The 20344-nt window shown below is 41.7% G+C and overlaps 2 protein-coding genes across 2 annotated transcripts; one reads left to right on the top strand and one right to left on the bottom strand.

The window, feature by feature from the left end:
• Nucleotides 1-4305: 4305 nt before the first annotated feature.
• MRPL36 (mitochondrial ribosomal protein L36) lies at nucleotides 4306-6011 on the bottom strand. The gene is made up of 2 exons (XM_069853351.1): nucleotides 5950-6011; nucleotides 4306-5022 (listed from the first exon to the last, which is right to left on the bottom strand). The coding sequence occupies exon 2, from the start codon at nucleotides 5010-5012 to the stop codon at nucleotides 4707-4709; it is 306 nt and encodes a 101-aa protein (XP_069709452.1). The 5' UTR covers nucleotides 5013-5022; nucleotides 5950-6011; the 3' UTR covers nucleotides 4306-4706.
• A 30-nt stretch (nucleotides 6012-6041) lies between these two features.
• On the top strand, nucleotides 6042-14955 carry NDUFS6 (NADH:ubiquinone oxidoreductase subunit S6). The gene is made up of 4 exons (XM_069853350.1): nucleotides 6042-6201; nucleotides 8764-8817; nucleotides 12987-13109; nucleotides 14813-14955. Exons 1-4 carry the CDS (start codon nucleotides 6076-6078, stop codon nucleotides 14876-14878), a joined length of 369 nt encoding a protein of 122 aa, XP_069709451.1. The 5' UTR covers nucleotides 6042-6075; the 3' UTR covers nucleotides 14879-14955.
• The last annotated feature ends 5389 nt before the right edge of the window (nucleotides 14956-20344 follow it).

The raw sequence follows: 20344 nt of genomic DNA, 5'->3' as shown, positions 1-20344 counted from the left end.
TTCAATAGCAGCTTCACGGGCAGTGCAGATTCTACTACGGGAAGAAAAATCCAGTCCTGGAGAGCAAAGGAGACCACATAGTGGGGGCATAACTCCTCAAAGGTGTGGTGTCTTAAACTGTCCCATTTAGTAAGGAAGAACCCAGTCCCTCCTCAGCCTCTGAGACTAACATGTTCACCCCCAGCAATGTAAGCTACTGGTATGGATGCCAAGCTCCAAGTTAATAATCTGATGAGCTGCTATGGAACGAATGCAAGTATTTAAATGTATAATCAGCCTTATTAAAGTGAATGGGACTTCTATATCCCTAATTTGCATCTAAAAAGCCATTTGATAGTTTTCAGCAGTGTATCTCAAAGTATGTCCACCCTTGCAGATTCAGAACTTCAGAATATGGTGACACTGCAGATACATGTGAACTAGCTTTTGTAACGAAATTTCTCTAATATCAGGTGCTTGGAGTTCACTGAAACCACAGAAAGACCTTGGCATTACAGTGAAGACTTTCTGAACAGTGTCTGCAACAGCAGGTTGTGTCCGTTTGCGCTGCTAAACAAGTAAGAGAAAACTGCTGTTTTCTCTCTTTCTTTTTCCTTAAGAGTATTTATGGTTTTGTTTCATTTTTTCTTGAAAAATAATACTTGCAATTTCTAATTTTCCTTTGTCTAGTCATAGGTTCATGCATATTACAGAACACAAGTTACCTACTTTGTCTCTACAAATAAAGCAGAGTTTCCAGTCGTTAATACTTTCCAAAGGCATCAGCAACTGCTCTGAAGGTTTGCTATTTCTTGTGCTTATTTTTTTTTTTTTTTGCTTATATATATGGTATGATAACATAATTGGAAAAGCAATATTGTGTCTACATAACAAACAAAAATAGCTATTATTTTAACTGAGTCTGGGAATATGACTTTACTCGTGTCAGAATCAGGAAAATTCACCTGTCAGTCAGCTAGCCTTGTGTGCACCGCCTCAATCCAAGCAGCCACAGCTTCCCCAGTAGTAGTTCCCAAAGACTTCTCTCTCACCTGTCATTACTGAAGAGGTATTGCCCTGAATTCAGCAACCAATACCATAATTCCCATACACACAACCACAGACAAAGCCTGACAGTCATTAATATACATGAGCTGTAAGATTTATCCTCCAGTTGACCTAAATATATCTCTACCTGTTGCCTATCAGGAATCTGACAGTCTCATTCCCTAGGACAGTTCCAACGAGTTAAGCAAGTTCAGTCACTCACAACTGCAAATGATTTTCATAACTGTGTGATGGAGACAGTTACAGGAGATATCAGTTGTCACACTCCTCCTCAGCTGTGGGGATTTAAAGAAGAATGAAGAACTTCTGGAAGGGGTAACCTACACAAAAAAGCAGCAGGAAACCAGAAGCTGAAAACGTAACTGGAACCAGGGTCTTACTTCAGTTTTTAGAGTAAGGATTCTTCCTATGCTGCTGGCTCCTATTTTCGTCCAAATAATTTTACATTCTACTTACTCTGTCCTTATCATTCCCCTCCCTTTCATCTTCTGCCCATGCAACATCTGTGCAGTGGGGAGAAATAAAAAAGAAAATGCATACAATTATGGAACTAATATAGATTGCTATTTTTAGCATTCCATGACTGATTTTTTGGCCTGAGTAGCTTAAATAGCAGTTGCATATCCTGTCCTTTGAAGAAAAAGCTGTTTAAGTAGTGCAACATTCAGAAAGTCTGTAATGAGGGATATGAACCCTTAGCTACCAACAACTACACTATTGGCTGACATTTTTTCAGCTTCTTATTGCGTAGGAGATGTAAATAAGGCTAAAATAAACAAGTGCTACCACCAGCTCTAGACATCTCCCTCATATCATCCAAATTACAGAAAGCTATAGAATCTGATTTTTTTAGAACACCTCTGTAACAGTTTCGTAGACATAAACTTACAAAATGTACTTAACAAGTGTGACACACTATACTCCTGTCTAACAGATGGAGAAACTGAGACAAAGGCAAAATTATTTGTACAAAATTATATGGCAAGTCAACGGCAGAGTACAATTACAATGTAGAGTCTTCTAGTTTCTAATCCTAAAATCCTCCTTCCAAAATCTATGAGCATAACCAAATACGCTGTTTCAGTGACAGCTCTGTATGCTCCATTCTTTTGAACGCTCCACCCCAGGTATCACAAACCGACTGCTCAGATGACGACACGTGAATAATTCACAGCCATATCAAACATCTGAATTCAAATTACTTCACATCTCAAGTTCCCGATTAGCAGCGCTAAATTCAACGACTTTAATTGTGAAACAATTTTTCTAAATTAAGTTGTTGAAATAGACTGCTCAGTCAGCATTGTAGAAAAGCTTAAGTCTCTGGCAATGGGACCATGAAAACACAGTAATTTGTGCCCCTCCTCTGTTGCATGCTAATTCTACCCCTAAATTTCAGTCTCTGTTGCTGAGTGTAGACTGTATTTAACAGACACCAGCCTGGGATCAGTAAATCAGTCCTGGAGTCCCACACACTACTGCATTCAAAGAGTCTGGCCAGAGATCAACTGCTGCTCCCAGCTCTGGCATCTCTTACTCACAGGCCTCTCTCTTCACCATCTGACATTGCTCTTGGCAAGCGAGCCCTGGTACGAACACATCCCCAGAGACACACCAGCACAATTTGTTTTGCACCAGAGAGCTGCCCTTTCTTTCTGACAAAACCAAGGGGCTGGATGAACTGTTTGGGAGACATTAACACCAACTGCATACTATCTTTCCTAAATAAAACCTGCAGAGAACCTCACTTCATTTTATTGTCAACCCATTCAGTCCACAGCTCAGGCCTTGCAGAGTCCTCATCATGCTGCTGGAAAACGGGTGGTCCTGGAAAATCACTGGGTTTTCTGGACATACATAGAGTTTACCTTAAACATGTACCAACTGCTAAACTCACAAGGTATCACAGGAATTCAGAGCATACAGGCTTTTTCTTCTGCCAAAACAAAACACACAGTGCACACTTAGAAATGCGTACCATTAGCTCTAAGCTGAGAACTAGAGCTTTTAAAATCTCCAATTGCTTCGACTGCTTAACTGGAAAAGTCTGTTAGAGGTGTGGATTCCCTGAAATTTCTCTGCTTACATTTTATTTACATGCACAAGCTACAGTTATTTAGAAAGCAGAGCTTCATGAGTGCCTAAATTTCAACAAAGCCTCAAGCACAGTGATATTCAGAAACGGGAGGAACACCTTTGGGTATTGTAGCAATTCTGCCTAGTTGTAATCCATGGGCACCACTCCATTAGTTTGCATTCAACAATATGCTTAGCTACACGAGCTCTGAGGCATTACTGTTCCCAGTCATTCTCCCCACATCTCTATTAGGAGAAAGTTGTTTGAAGAGACACGGGAAAATTCTAGAGCCTCACTGATTTACTTGAGTGAGACTGAAGCTTTGCAGAAACTTAAGACAAATTAGCTGGAATCTGAAATTACTATTTTTATCTTCTTTGCTGTATACACTTACATGAAATGGTTTACAAACTCTGTGCAAAAAGGAATGAAAAATTCTGAGGTGTTGCTTTTTGGTTTGGGTTAAGGTTTGAGAAATTGTAGAATAGTAGGTACACCAGGAACATCACAGAGGACTTCTCCAAAGGGAGATGAAACTGAGAACGCTTCTGAATACGCTATGAATGGTCAATGTATAATTAAACAATGACTTTAGGCACTAAAACTTTAAAAACTGATTATTTTGTACTAACTAAAATACCATCTCCTCTCAAAACCCAGTGGTAGGTAGCAAGAGTTATTTAGACTAGTTTTACTGAAGCTTCATGGGACTGTATCTGCTGTAACTCGATAGTTAAAGGAAATTTTTAGCTGACCTATGAGCCAAGACAATACCTAGAATACCATCTTTCAATGCAACACATTTAATGTTATTTGCCACTTAAGAGCCTACCTGAGTTTGAAATTATTGGTTCTGTTACCATGGCTTTCAACATCCAGAGGTTTGGGTTGTTTTGGTTTTTTTGAGAAAGATTAATTGCATTTTTTAATCACAGAATGGTTTGGGCTGGAAGGCACCTTAAAGATCATATAGTTCGAAATCTCTTGCCATGGGCAGGGACACCTTCCACTGGATCAGGTTGCTCAAAGCCTCATCCAACCTGGTCTTGAACACCTCCAGGGTTGGGACATCCAAAACTTTTCTAGGTAACCTGTTCCATTGCCTCACCACCATCATAGTAAAAAAATTCTTCCTAATATCTAATCTAAACCTACCCCGTGTAATAATGCACAGTCAGCAGTTTATTTTCACTTTTCTTTAATTAAACATGAATGCATCTCAGAGTTCTGCAATTCAGCTTTACCCTCATTAAACAGGGTAAAGTGATCTTCAGTAAGGCTTCATGGCTAAGATGACAAGAGGTCCTGAAAGTTGCAGCTCCCCATCTCAGTTCTCAGTATCTACAGTTTGAAGTTACGGCAAGGGCTGCCGAGAACTTAACTCGCTCTATGTTAGTGTCAAGATGAAACGCTGTCACCCACACCATTCTGCAATTCACAACCCCAGCTGTCAGCTCTCGGAAGTCACTAGGCAGCCAGGGAAGAGCGGTGTTGGTGGCAGGGATGGAGAATGCAGAGCCTCAGGCCAAGCCAGCGAACACCATGTTCCTTTCTCCCCCAGGAGTGGCTCCCGGCCGCGGGACTACAGCTTCCGCTGCTTGTGCCTGGGGTTGGTCTTGCAGTAGACGTACAGCCGACCGCGCCGCCGGACGATGAAGCAGTCCTTACACCTCCTCTTCAGCGAGACTTTTGTCTTCAGCCCTGCCACTAGTGGCAGCGACAGCAGCCCGCTGGGCGGTGGGACAGCCACCCCACCCCACAGCAGCGGGGCACGGCTCACCGGCACGGGCAGCACTGCTGCCGCCCGCCACGCAGCCAGGGCAGAGAAGGGCAAGCGGCCCAGCAAGCAAAGCGGCCTGGCAGAGGCTCTGGCCAGGACGGACAGCATGATCCAAACCCTGCAGGGGTCAGAAAAGCGCTGAAGAGACGCAACCCACCTCGCTCCCATCCTCCCTCCCTCCCTCTTCTCCCTTCCCTTCCCCTCCTCTGAGCCACTCCCCAGTCCTCCTCTCCCTATTCTCCCTTCCTCTCCCATCGCTGTCTGCCTCTTCTTCCCCCCTCTCCTCCACTGCCAACCCCTCTGCTCCCTCCCTCTGCTCCCTTCCTCTCCTCTTTCTTCTCCCTTCCTCTCCTCCCCTCCTCTCTCCCCTCTATCTCTTCCATTCCCCTCCTCTCCCATCCCCTCTTCCCTCTCTCCCGTCCTGTCCTGTCTCCCCTCTTCTCCTGTCCTCTTCTCTCCCATCCTTCCCCCCACCCTCCTCCCTCTTTCCTTCCTTCTCCCTCTCTTCCCTCCTCCTTCCTTCCCCTCTCACCCCTCCTCCTTTTCCTTTCCCCCCTCTCCCGCTCCTCCTTCCTTCCCCGCTTCTTTCTCTCGTCCTTCCTTCCCCTCTCCTCCTGCCATCCCTCCTCCTTCTTCCTTCCCCTTTCTCCTTCCATCCCCCTTCCTTCCTTCCTCCTCCTTCCATCCCCCCTCCACCTGCTTCCTTCCTTCTCCCCTCCTCCTTCCTTCCTTCTCCCCTCCTCCCTCCTTCCTTCTCCCCTCCTCCTCCTTCCTTCCCCCTCCTCCTCCTCCTTCCTTCCTCCCTTCCCTCCTCCTTCCATCCCCCACCTCTTTCCCCTTCCTCCTTTCTCCCCCTTCCCCTCCTACCATTTCCTCCTCCCCTCCTCCTTCCATCTCCCCTCCCTCCTCCCCCTTCCCCCCTCTCCTTCTCCCTCCCCTCCTCCTTCTTTTCTCCTTTCTTCCCCCTTCCCCTCCTGCTTCCTCCCCCCTCCTCCTTCCATCCCCCCTTCTCTCGTCCCCGTCCTCCCCCCCACCCCTCACTGACCTGCTCGCCGCTCTCCCCGCTTCCCCTTCCCCCCGTGCCCCGGGCGCACGCGCGCAGCGGGGGCGTGGCGAGGCGGAGGGGAGGGTGGCGCGCTCCTCCCGGGGGGGGTCACGTGGCCGGTTCAACATGGCGGCGCCCGGCGCGACCTTCCGGCTCCTGGTGCCCCTGGGGCGCTCGCTGCCGCCCCGGGCCGCGCGGGCTTACGGCGTTCGGGCCTCGGCCACCGGCGAGCTGGTCACGCACACGGGGCAGGTGAGGCCGCGGGCCGGGGCGGGGGAGCCGCGGGGGCCGGACCCGCGCCTGGGCTGGTCGTGCTGACGCGCTTGCTGCTGGTACAGCAAGTGGAATGTTCTCATTTAAGCTGAAGCAAAGTTTCTTCTAAGCAATCGTGGTTGTTGAACGTTAGACAGAGAGTCCCTCGGATCGCGTGTTTTCTTGCTGTTCGTTCTTTGCCGGTGCTGAACAGATTTCTCTTCCGTAACCCCCGCTGGTTGCAGCCTCTCCCTGTCTCAAGGCAAGGTCAGGCAGCTGCAAAGCTCTGAATGAGCAAGAGTTTTGACCGCCGTGGAGTACAGAATAACATTAAAATGAGTCCTTAGGGAGTAATAAAATATGCCTAACATTTCTGGGAAAATTTATCAATATGTATATAACTGGGAAATACGCCCCATCCCCAGCTCTTCACAGAATCACTAGGTTGGAAAACATCCACTGGATCATCGAGTTCAACCATTCCTATCAATCACTAAACCACAATGCCCTTCCTCTCAGAGCACCACAGGCCCTGCAGGATAGCTACACTCCTACCTGAAAGGAGGTTGTAGAGAGGAGGGTGCTGGCCTCTTCTCCCAAGGGACTGGGGACAGGACAAGAGGGAATGGCCTCAAGCTCCGCCAGGGGAGGTTTAGGCTGGACATTAGGAAAAAGTTCTTCACAGAAAGGGTCATTGGGCACAGGAACAGGCTGCCCAGGGAGGTGGTTGATTCCCCTTCCCGGGAGCTGTTTAAGGCACAGGTGGACGAGGTGCTAAGGGGCTTGGTTTAGTGTTTGATAGGAATGGTTGGACTCGATGACCTGGTGGGTCTCTTCCAACCTGGTTATTCTATGATTCTATGAACTCGTGCTGTCAGTAGGCAAGCTCTGTCTTTTACCTGCTGTGACATTCTATGAAAAACACCAAGCCCTTTGTTTTACCCTAGGTGGTGTGAAAACTTTCTAGCAGAAATGATAGATCCATGATTCAGGTGTCTGTTGCTGTGTTTTTCGATGTCACTTACAGCCTGTGCCGATTTTCATGGGCTACCTTCTGTTGGATGTGTGTTTGCTTCTTGTCTCACTGTGCATGATTGAAAGAAATCAATCCCTCGTGCCTCCCAGGCCTGATAAAGGATGCTCGCTTTCTAAAACTCCAGTATGAGTCTTAGAGGGTTTATTCACTGGCATTTTCGGCATCAGTGGAAGTCAGTGAACAGTGAAGTCCTCACCTTTTGTGATATTTAAGGAATAAGAACAATGAAGACTGCAGAAGGCTGGCATCTGGCCAGAACTTCAGGAGCCAAAAAAGATGGGAGGTCAAGATAATGCTTATTTTGAACCTTATTCAAAGGAGTTTTTTTTTAAATAAAAGGTGATCACAAGACTTTGTAGAAGAGGAGAATAAAATGTATATACGTGGGGAGTGCTGAAAAGTGAGTCTCTAACAGCTGTAGCTCTTTGAAGATTGATCTGACAGTCTCTGTAGGTCCTGTAGTCTGTTAGTGGAACTGTGTTTCCTGTCAAGCCTAAATGTTTCTTAAGTCTGTTTTAGAAAAGAAGCATAGAATCACAGACTGGTTTGGGTTGGAAATGATGTTTAAGATCATTGATTCCAACCCTTAACCCAGCACTGCCAAGTTCACCACCAGGCCACATCCCTAAGCACCATCATGGAATCATAGAAACTTCAGAGTGGGGCAGATGCCAGTTAAATAGAGTAGGGGGCTGCTTTGCAGGATTCAGACTCAAGAAAGGAGTGTGGGATGTATGATGTATTGGGAAATGTGGTTACTATGCGTGATTTTTGTGAAAAATATACTGCATATGTATAGACTCAGTGTATAAAAAACTGCTACTCATAATCACTCATATATATAGTGGGAGGATTGATCCTCTCTGTATATCTGGTACCAAATTAAAAGAATTCCTGCTTCTTAAGGCCCCCAAATGGTGTTATGAAGTTTCCTTTCCTGATTTTGGTGATACTGCTGCTCCGCTGCTGAGGGCAGGTGGGTGGGTGCATCCCAGTTGTGCCTGTAGGAAAATGTTGCTGTTACTCCATTTTATCTGTTCTGTAACATAAAAGCTGAGCCTACAAACTAGGGAGGCTTGTGGAGTGTCCTGTGGAGATGTGAGAGGGGCACAGCTGGTGGAGCTGAGCACGAGAGTTCGTGCTGTGGGCACTGAACTCTGACATAAAGGCATATAGAACTTGAATTCTCTAGTTTAATTCACCTTCCAGATGGCAGTGTGGGATTAAGGAATACCTCTGTAAGTGATATATCTTATGTTTTTTTCTATGGTCAGAGCTAAAGACTCTGTTTACTGGCTTTAACCTCATCTGCTCCCTTTCTTTTCCACTTTCTAACCTAAAATTTGTTTTCCAGTGTGAGGATGGAAACTGCTTTTTCTGTGCAGCACATGCTTTATTATTATGGCAATACTTCAAACTGAGGAAATGATTTAAACTATTAAATCTTGATGGTGCTGTCAGCCTTTGTGTTTTTTGTTTATAATCATTGCTTTTTAAATAAGATCAAGTGTTTTTTTATACTTTAGGTATATGACGAAAAAGATTACAGAAGAATCAGATTTGTGGGACGACAAAAGGAGGTAATTAATTTTGCTTTTACTCACGGGTGTGTGTGGCTTTCTTATACTTGATATTGATGTCCTCAACTTGATTATCGTTAAGAAAACAAACCAACCAACCAAACAAAAAAACCACAATCAAACTGGTTTGGATTTGGGGTTTTGGTGTTTTTTTTTCGCTATGATGAAAATTATTTTAACACAGCTAATTCTTCTGTTAACTCAGCTTCTGTGCACCTCCCTACTTCCGGCAAATTTGGAAAAGTCAAGACTTGCCTAACATCTATTAAGTGTCTATTTTTAGGCTGTGGAAATTGTAGGCATTTGAGCATCTTATACTTGGATGACTTTTTGAATTAAGCTTGTGTCTTAAAAAAGTTTTAAGCATGTTTTTAATGCCAGTTGTGTCCAGAGAAGTCATATAATTAAATGCTTTGCTGTATTGTGCATCTATGTATCTGTTTAAATGTAAAGCTTAATTTGCCTCTTTGTAGTTAAAATCTTGATCTTTGCCCAAACTGAGTTTTTGATGAAGGCATTTTGTTTCCAGAGCCTAGAAATCTTTTGCTCAAACAATGATGTGATTTGACAAATGAAAAAAATCACTAAAATTTAGAGTATGCTGAAACAATGAAGCCTCAAGAAAAGGCTAGTAACGCCAGCATAAGCCCAATTTACTACTGTAAAGTTATCTTGTGAGCCTGTTGCTGCTGCTTATCAACAGACTGGGTACATGAAATTATAAGTCCTTTTAGCATCAAGCAGCTAAGGGGTCTGCTGGCCTTTGGGAGAGAAACAGAGATTGTTTTAGCCAAATCGTTAATATGTTAATGCTTTCAATATATATGTACACTAGAGGCATTAAGTGCAAAGTGTAATAACTTTTTAATGCATATAAATATTCCCTTCCGAAATTAACCTGAACTAATTATACTGGTTCTTGGGATTTTATATTGAGTTTACCTCATTATATCACGGACACAATTTAACTTATGCTGTGTGACAAAAATAGGGCTTCTGCATAGAGAAATAGTTAAATGTCACTTAAAATGCTGAGGTAGTTTACTTCTGGGAGGATAGTGATAGAGTCAGTCTTCCCCAAATACAATGCCTGTTTCTGTGCTACTTCTGTAAGTTTGTAGGAAATGCTTCTTAAGCCTAATTCTCCATAGGTCCCTCTGATGTACCTTTGCCAGCAGTTGATTTCATATTCTTTATGGTGAGGAATGCCCAGGTTTGACCCAGTTCTTCCTTCTCCAGTGAAAGATGGCTTTAAGTCTGCTGGACAATGTTTAATGCTGGGTTTTGTTTGTGAAGTTGGAATAAAAATTACGCATTAAATGCCAAATTGATCCTCATCTGTGCTCATTAAAGGGATCTCTTTTTCTAGGGCTTCACCATTATCCTAGGACATCCCCCAGTGTGTTTCAGCTGATAGTATTAGGGTTTCACAGGTCTGTTGTCCAAATGTTGTCTTATTTCTGAACCTAAAGCTAGCCTGTGAAGTTGGTGACTGTACTGTCTTAGCTGCTTCTTCTTTTTGTCTTCAGTAATGCTAAAAGTTGTTGAGCTTGCCTTGTTACTTGCTCAGCCTAGCTGTGACAGCTTTTTTTGTCTAGGGACATACTCTCTGGATGCAGATGCTCTTGATGAGGATGCCTGGGTGCCACATGTGGCCTCTCCAGGCAGTGGTCAGACCTAGGGTTATGGCCTAGAATTGTTAATGAAATCCATCCATTGTAGCTAAATCATTGTTCTCTGCACTGGATGTGTGGGACTAGGAGATTAGTCCTCTCTGGCAAGGGCCTAAAGTTGGAAGCTGTTGGAAGGCTGAGCATGGCAGCTGTGAAACTGCATCTGCTGCGGTCCAGCTGGGGTCATCCTGCCCTTGTGCAATCCCTGAGGTATCACAGGACCTTTTCAACACTGCTGTTCCTGCTTTGGCTCTACTCTTTGCGTTACCTATTTCAACTCTGCTGTTCCTGCTTTGGCTCTACATTTTGTGGTGGGCCAAGGCAGCAGCTGAAGCCACTGACCTCCGAGCGGGTCTGGTTTAAAGATCGCCTTCTGCCTTCCCTCTGGATCTTTGGCCCTGGATCAATTCCATGTTTGGTTTTATCTCTCGGCCTTGCAGACCATGAACTGGCGCAGGAAAGAAGAAGCAATGGGATTGTCAAACTGGCACTATGGCAAGGAAAAATATTGTTCATTGAATTATGCATTGGGCAAGGAACATTTGGATGTGCTAAGGGAAACGGCACCTTCCTGCTAACTACCACTGTGCTTTAGTTGAAGGGACATGGTGTTACTGAAACCGTTCTTTTTTTTACCCTCACGGTTTTTGTCCGTCTCTCATTTTTCTAGTGTGTTTTGCCTGCAAATTCCTAGACTGTTGTCTGAACTACAGACAAGTTATAGCTGTACAATGAACAAGATGTTCTTGCTTCTCCCCACCCCCGCCAACACCTTTGCAATCAAGAAATGTTTGGAAGAGCAGGGTTTTGCTTCTCATCTTGAAGCAAAGGTGCATCTTGTTATTATCTCCCTCCTTCTTTAGCCTGAAATGAAGGATACATAATTTTGAGTGTTATTAAAAGCAACAGTAAAAATCCTTGCAGGTTGGCAAAGATTGCATATGACTTGTGGGCACGTGCCTTGGGCAGTAAGGTTCTTGATGTTGCAAATTTGCTTCAATATTGAAAGTTAACTCTTCGTTAACTTTATTTAGCAGTCATCTTCTTTAGCTAAAGAGAATTAGGTTATTGAAAAAACTGACTTTTCCACTGCTGTACCAAAAATGCAAATTTTGGGGACACTTAATTGGTGCCTTAGTGAAAGTTCATAGGATCATATAATAGTTTGGGCTGGAAGAGACCTTAAAGATCATCCAGTTCCAGATGCCCTGCCTTATCTGTCATCCTGCAGCCTTCCCTTCTCTAGGCTGAACAAGTCCAACTGTCTTAGCCTGTCCTCATACAGGACATTGTTGTGGCCTTCCTCTGGACTCGCTCTAACACACCTATGTCTTTCCTGTTGTGAGGACTCCAGAACTGAATGCGGTACTCCAGGTGAGATATCACAAGAGCAGAGGGGCAGAATCACCTCCCTTGAGCTGCTGGTCATGTTTTTTTTGATGCAGCCCATGAAAGTTGCATACTAGAAATATAGAAAAAATACTATTGTAGTTCTTAGGGATTCATTTAATGGACACTTAGCTATCCTTTCCCCAAGAATCTTATTTTCATTCAAATACCAGCATATTTATGAGCATTTAAATACAGAGAAATAGACAGTGCCTTCTTTGTGTGTGTGTATTTTTTTGTGTTCTTGCATGTATAGCTTTGCCTTTGGAAAAAAATGGCCCTTCATGGATCATGTTTACTTGAGGGGTAGGATTGATTGTCTGCTGGCACAGACCAGCTTGGAAGAGGCTGGCGTGGAAGAGGGAGGAAAGTGCTGTGGCTTAGTGCTGTAGGTCCTGCTGAGGCAGAAGCTGCCATGTTGCAGGTCTATCCAGAGGTAGATACGTTTCCCAGGCCATCTAGATGTGCTCTAGGAAAAAACCTTACTTGTCAGTGATGTACGTGTTCTGGAAGTGTGTTTAAAATGGATTTACAAAGTGGCATAGCGACATTTAGAGGTTTTTCTTTTTTCTAATGCTGAACAATGCCCCTTTCTGACTGTTCTTAGGCACCATGTTCACGTTTACACGAGATTCCTGTGCAGTGATGGAATAAGGTGCATGGTGAGAGACTCTAAATTACCAGCAGTTGTTTTATCTTATTCCTGACCTTACTTGTCCCACCATTATTTTTGAGTTTATCAGCAGGGAGTCTTTTGCAGTTTTATCATGTAGTCGCTAAAGCACGATACAGAGGCAGTGTCAGTTAAATATCTTCTGTTCTTGGCTGCTTGTTCCTGCTCACCTCTTTGCTGAATCTGCTTAGGTCACATTGTAAACATGAGAACTGATGTGGCCTGTGTATCAGAGGAAGGGGATGACTTTTGCAGAGCTTAACATGTGTAGTTCACTGATCTGCCTTATAGCACAGCGCAAGAGGAAAAGGGAGGAAACCTGTGCAGGAACATCTCAAGACGGCTGTCGTGGATTTTTTGGGGAGGTGGAGAATACCAATTGCTTTCTGTCTGAGTGGGGTGGGGTGTCTGAAAGCTTCCTTTTTCTCTTACAGGTGAACAAGAATTTTGCAATTGATTTGATAGCAGAGCAGCCTGTGAGTGAAGTTGAAAGCAGAGTGATATCATGCGATGGTGGTGGTGGAGCTTTAGGACATCCCAAAGTATACATAAACTTGGTAATAACTTTGTTCTGCATATAGTGTGTTTTGCCTGTAAATTCTTGTTTGTAAGATAATCTGCTTTTTGGAATGTTACTTTAACCAAATAGAAGGAGTAACCACCTGACATGGTCATTTTATTTGATGCCTAATATAAAATTCAGATTTCTAATCAGAAGAGCTAGAGGATTTCCTTTTGAGGTTACAGAAATTTCTTTTGGAAGTTTTGATTTGTTTGATAGGACATATTTTTTTTAAGAAAAGAAATGAACCAAAGTAATGCAAACTAACAGCACCTTGAGAGCAAAAACTAACATGCTTGCTGTGTTTTGAAACAGTTACGCTGTTTAAATGCCGCTGTGTATACTCAATATAAATTTACAGTATTCTTAGGAACATGCAGTTTATTTTGAGTCTTGTGTGTTCAAGGGGAAAAAGTGATAAAAAAGAAGCTAAACAAACTCTGCTTTCAGTCTTTGGGAATCTTGGTAGTTCTGAAGACTGAATGCTTCAATCATGGTCAGAGAATCAGTGAAGAATAAATGTCTTATCCTATTGACAATAGTGATACTTGCCAGTGTATTCTTATTCTAGAAAGTAATAATGTTGAGGCTACTTTCATATGACCTCAGTGGAATCAGTGATGACCTGTTGCTTAGGTGCCATTCTCAGGCAGTCCCTGAATGCACATGCCTTAAAACCTTTGCTTGCTCACCTAAGTTTTGACATTTGCTTAATACCCAAAAAAAGGGTGAAGGAGAGCTGATGTCCTTTACTGTCAGTGTTGTTGTGACTCCTAACTATAATCACAAGCATTTACTTTTTGAAGAAAGCAAACACTTAATAAATGAATCATTATACAAGTTGAATGCTTGGAGGTTCTAATAAAACTTAGGAAGCTTGTGTTCTTCAGTCTTAACTTCTGTAGCACCCAGCTGATCAGTTGCATTTATGTTAATTTGTTTGACCTGAACCATGCTGTTCTTGAAGAATGCTTCAGTTTTTGTGAATTTTTGAGATCTTTTTCTGTTAGCAATCAAATTGCAAGATGTCTGTGATATAGTTCTTGAAAGCTAATGTCTGCAAACAGAGTGAATGGTTATTAGACCAGCTTGTTCGCCCTGACATTTGAAATCAGGCTTTCAAGAACTGAGAGTTATCTGGATTTTGCACTTATAATCAAGTGTTAAGGAAGGGGAACCGTGAGTTTACTTTGTTTCATGACTGTGAATAGTTATGTTGCTAAATAACAGAAAAGCCTTGACTGTTTAACTGGTTTTTGGTTTGTTTTTTTTTGTTGTGTTAAGAAGGACCACAGTACCCACTTGCAGTCAGGCTCACTTCTAAATTTAAAGAAAAATGTATGTAACTTTTGGACAGAAGTATAAAATTTTATACAGTAGTAACTGCTGCTTTTCTCCAAACATTTTCTTTCAGAATTTCTTCCTGAATCTTACTGAAATTTCCTCCTTTCTGCAACTAAGTCTGTCAGCTTACAGTACTGGCCAAAATTCCTGTCTAGATATAATTTGAAAGTGCCAAATCCTATTCTGTATTAACATAATTATGAAATGATCATACTTCCAGTGTTCCAAATAAGTTTAAATTCTGTACTCTATTCAGCCATATTGATGCATTTTAAGATGGCACATGTAAATAAGAAAATTTATAGTTTCTTTAAATTTTATAAAGTGAAACTAGCAGCTGTTGTATTTTTACAGGACAAAGATACGAAGACCGGAACATGTGGCTACTGTGGACTTCAGTTTAAGCAGAAACATCACTGAAAGATCATCCCTGCATGCTTGCAGATTTCTGTTCAGATGTTAATGTTTAACTATAAATAAACTACTTAGAAACCCAAGATTAGTGTTTGTTTTTATTTTAACTCATGAAAGTCCGTTCTATACCTTTTTAAAAAGTCTAGCTTGTCAAGTATTTGAAAGCTGAATGGTATTACTGATATATGCTTGGTACTTAATTTATATTAATGTAATTGTGAAATCATCATACTTCCAGTGTTCCAAATAAGATTAAAGTCTGTACTTCAGCTATATTGATCCATTTTAAGATGGCACATGTATTACCAATATCTGCTTTGTACTTAATTTGTTTTTTATGGAATGAATGTGCTGCCTTGTTTGGCAGACTTCTTGCAAGCTTGGAAATGGCCTTTGGCTGCAGCATAGGTTTGGTTTGTACTAGATAGGTTTGTATTCATTTCAACACTGAATTGGATGTAAATGTTTACCAGGGATTAATTATCTGAAGTGTTCGTCTTTTGGCATTATTTGACACTTTTAATTCATGGCATAGTACCTATAGCTGGATTTCCAAAAGGAAACACAGATATTATGATATTCAACATTATAACTCGTAGGCTTGGAAGCAAGATTGTCATCCGTTAATTAAATAACTATACTTGCTACTTGTTTAAAAGAAACAGCCAGTGCCTTATAATGGTAATTGGTGTGAGCTGGAGAACTACCTAAGCTAGCATGTGTGAAAGGTAAGGACATAAGGATTTGTCCTCCAGTTGAGAGGATCAGAGTGTAAGTAACTGATTCTGCTTGGGATTCACACCCTTGAAACCTCTAGGAATTGGGTCTTGTCAAACTCAAAGTAGGTACTGCTCCACTGCAGGTAGCAGCTTCTGCAGCTGTAATACAGATAGTATAGCAATAACAACATCCACTTATGTATAACACTACCTATGCTATGTGAGGCTGGTAGTAAGACATTATCTACTACTTAGGCTGGACATTAGGAAAAAATTTTTCACAGAAAGGGTAATTGGGCACTGGAACAGGCTGGCCAGGGAGGTGGTTGAGTCACCTTCCCTGGAGGTGTTTAAGGCACGGGTGGACAAGGTGCTAAGGGGCATGGTTTAGTGTTTGATAGGAATGGTTGGACTCGATGATCCGGTGGGTCTCTTCCAACCTGGTTATTCTATGATTCCATGATCTTACTTAATTTTGCTTACATAGCATTCCACCACATAAATGTGATTCTAAAATTGGTCATGTGTCTGGAGAAGGAGGCTCCAAGCTTAAGTCTCTCCTCCACAGAGCATTTTAATCTGTTGTCAGTAAGTGGCATGTTTTTTTTTTTTAATGCTGATGATGGAATATGGTCCCAGGTAGTAATTGCTGCTTGGCCAAATTTAGCTTGATATGATTCTAAGTCTGCCATATATATTGTTTCAGTTAAATTGATGTGGTGGTATCAAGTTTGACCAAATTACTTGCGTCTACAGCTGCTTAACTTGTGTCAATTTATAGATTAAGTTGAACCAACACAATCAGGCTTAAAGCAAGGTTTGTAGTATTCTATCTGCAGAAGTTTTGTGTTCATCAGGCTATCTCCACAATTACTCACATGCCTCCTTTCTTCATTCTTTCTGCCTGGAAGAGCTTAACTTCCCTTTCTGACTCTTCCCCTTCTTCCTCATTCCCTGTCTTTTTCTGCTTTCCATTGCTGGTGGTTTCAGTGATCATATGACTGGCCTTCAATTAATTCTTTGTAATGACTTAGATTTAGGAAGTAATGTAGAATTATGTATTGCAAATTCAGTGCAGATTATTGGGCACTGACTTTTCTTTAAGTCCAGAGTGTGGCTGAGGCTAGATGGCTGTTAATATTGTAGTTTTGTAGTATTAGTGCAGTGACCAAGTTGAAAAAGTCTTAATGTATGTTGTGTTTTCAGTAGCACCTGAGCGTGTACGAAGACAGCAAAGGGTCCTTCCATAAAACCCAAAGACTTGCTTTCAGTCTATCTGACCTTATGAAAATTCCCTGTCAACTAAGCATAAATGTGGTATTATAAATGGTCTGCCAAGTCTATTTCATCGTCTAAATATGAAATAATTACTTGAGCTTGCGGTGTCTGTCTTTAAGCATAAATCTGGTCACTCTGTAGCCTGGCTTTCTGCCAGTTTGTACAGCGTGTTGGCTGGCACGGTTCTCCTATGGTGCAGTCATCTCTGCAAAGAGACCCGAAACAAGTAACGGGTGATCCTCTTCCTTGGGCCTTTGATTTTTCTTATGAATAATGTATCTGCTTGAATCAATGCTGCTCATAATAAATTAACAATGTTTAAATTGGCATGGCATCTGCTGAGGACCCAGACAAATCCCATCCCAATGTTCTCAACTATGGAATTCTGTTCTTGGATATTCTCCCTAAAGTACTTGTGATATGTGAAGCTGTTGACACCAGGGGAGCAAAGAAAGCCTCTACTTCACTCTGATGATCTTTATGAGAAAACTTCAGACTTTGCTCCTTATTGTTTCTTTGTGCTAAGATTATATATCTAGTTGGGAATAACTGTTTATATGAAGCCTTGCACTTTGAGCTACACCATCTGCATACCTGTGGAAAGGCCAGCCTTGCTCTGCAGGAAAAAGAAGTGAGGGAAAGCAGAAACTTGCATTGGTGGTCACAAGCAGATATATGTGAATATATCCTATGAGGATAGGCTAAAACACATCAGTATCAAAGTGGGGATAGGCTAAAGCACATAGGTATCAGCATTACAGTTCTTGGGCAACAAAATCTGACTAGAAAGGAATACGGAATAAAACTTTCAGGCTTGAATTCTATTAGTCACTGTTGGGTTTTTTGTAGATGATTCATCCCACGCTGGAACTGTTGTCTCCTATTCTGGTTGCTAGAGAACAAACCATAGTTTAGATTCAGTTGCTATGGAAATATGAAGTATTCTGCATCCATGTGTAATTCATTTTAACAATTGTATCTTGCCTTTGCCTACTAAACCAAGATAGACTCTTTTCTCTTTCCTGCCATGTACACTAAGCTTTCCTTGGTGAAAGTCACCACATATTTAAAATTCCAGAACAAATAAGGACCATCCATCCTTTTCCCATAGTTAGTCGGTAGCTCTCTGACCTCTAATCAAAAAGTAATTAAAATGAATTTACAGGGCAAGTTCTGTTCATTCACAAGAGCATGCAGCACTACTATAACTATGGCATGATATGCAAGTGCACCTTTTCTAAAGCTTCTCTCAGTCGTATGGCATCTGATTGTGCTTTGGAAGTTGCTTTTGTAACAGACTTCTCTAAATGAGCAAATAGTATCCCTATACTTCTTACTCTCTGACCTGCCAGTAAATCTTGCACTTTTTATTTAATGCTGTTGCAAGTATCAGATAAAGGCAGCATCTGATAATAGCAATAGAAATGTGTGGTTCCATAACACCCACATTGCTGGCATGCTTTGGAGTGTGTTCCCTTCTATTGGTCTACATTGCTTTGAGAGACAATTAAATCTTTCCATGGTGGTCTGGGAGTATGTAGTCTAAATTAAAGCCAGGGATACTTGAGGAGTGTGTCTGGCAGCTGTCTTGCCAACGAAATAGATAGATTATAGTGAACAATATCCCTGTATTCACCCTGTCATAAACTTTATGATGAAAATTATCATGCATCTCCCTCTCCAGAGGTCCATCAGCGCTTATGTGGCTAGGGAAGAATAGCAGTTTCGGTTTTCATAATCGGAGTCAGTGTAGTATAGCAAAAAAGGTAGAATTAAAAGCATGATGTATATTGTTGCTGTAAATGCCACTCTGATGTGGATGAGCATCCTTTCACGTGCTTTTATTTTTTGTCAAGCACTGCTCAGTGTTAGTAGCCTGAGCAACAAGATATGTCTTGAAGACTTTGCATACCTAGGTAGTGACAGCTTTCACTCCAGGCTTTCCAGATCTCATAATTTTCTACAGACTGATTGCAGCAGGGCATTGCAAGTGGAACACGACGATTAGCCATTTTTCTATGAACACAGCAGCTTGTGGAGCTCAGATGTCTTTGAGATGTGGTGAATTTAGCTGACAGTTACTGGAACTTTTCTGCACCTGAAAGTTGTCACAGTTGTTACTGATTGTTCCAGGTTTGTATTGCCGTCCAGTCATTTGATGCTTATTGCACCATCCAAAATATATAGACCGCTTTCACGACAGTCTTTAATGATTAAGATGAGACATCTTTATTTTGGACTAACTACAAACATAGAAGATCTAAGAGGAGATTTTCTAGTATAGAATACTGGTAAAATATTCCCTTAATGCTATTAGTCTTCACTTACATTTTTTCTTAACACGACCAGAACCTACTTGTTGTTAACATTGTCTAAATATTGAAATCACTAACTTTTGTTGGTGTGAATAGTTTTCTAAGATCTAAGTTTGTTTTTTTTCTATGAGAAATATAAAGAAGAGGGGGAAAATAATGTAGATGCCTGGTGTAGTATATTTACTTGGGATAGAACGATTACCCCCCCCCAAAGAGGTAGTTAGGAACACACGCACACACACAGAGAAATAATTAAAGATTTTTCAGGCTATATACCTTCCCCTACTAAACTTTGATTTGTTGTAAGGAAGAGTCACTTTGAAGGAAACTTGGACTAAGATGGTTCATTGTTTCTAGGAAGGAACTGTTGATGAAAGGAAGGAGAAAATAGCACCTCTCTATATAGTCTACAGACCTATGATTTAGCATCTAATTAGTCTTAGAGAATTATCGTAATTCTTGTACTGTGGAGTAGTCTTTGGAAACTTTTCCCCTTTACAAAAATGTAAAGCCTTGTTCTTGGGCATGAGCTGCTGAGAGTAAACCTAAAATTTGTTTTAGATACTAAAAATGGTTTTCTGAACTAATTGGTGTAACAGTGACTGTAGAAGAAATCCTCAAATGGTGATAAAATCCAAGATTATTATCCCTAAGCATCTGTTTGTTATCTATAGGGAATAAAGTAATGTACTGGAAAAGTCTTATGTGACTGATGTGTACTGCAGGTGTCAGGGTAAATCTTAAAATTTAACCAAATCTTAACATATTCTATCAAATTATGTCCTGACTCGAAACAGTAAGGACTGGGACTTTCTTTTAGTGCCTTTTGGTAAACAGTCATGAGGTTATTGTTTTGTTTTGGGTTTGTTTGTTTTTGTTTTTCTTTTAGTTCTTTGCATGACTAGTGAAACTATGCAGAAAATAACTTCTTTTCAGCATGTGAGTAAATATGGAAAGCGTATCAGGTAGGTGCTTAGGATAGGCATATTGGTTAATATAAAGTTGCTTTCAATTTAAAGTTTTAAGATAACAGAATTCCATTATCCCTGCTGTATAATGAAGGCATGTTGGAAGTACTGCAGTGTGATTGGAGAGTGGGATCTGCCAGAGCTAATTGTAATTTGGAGCACCTGGGTGGGAGGAAGGATGAAGGCTGAAAA

Source organism: Phaenicophaeus curvirostris, chromosome 3, assembly GCF_032191515.1.
Source record: "Phaenicophaeus curvirostris isolate KB17595 chromosome 3, BPBGC_Pcur_1.0, whole genome shotgun sequence".
Taxonomy (NCBI): Eukaryota; Metazoa; Chordata; class Aves; order Cuculiformes; family Cuculidae; genus Phaenicophaeus; species Phaenicophaeus curvirostris.
This window is presented reverse-complemented; position numbering and strand designations above follow the sequence as displayed.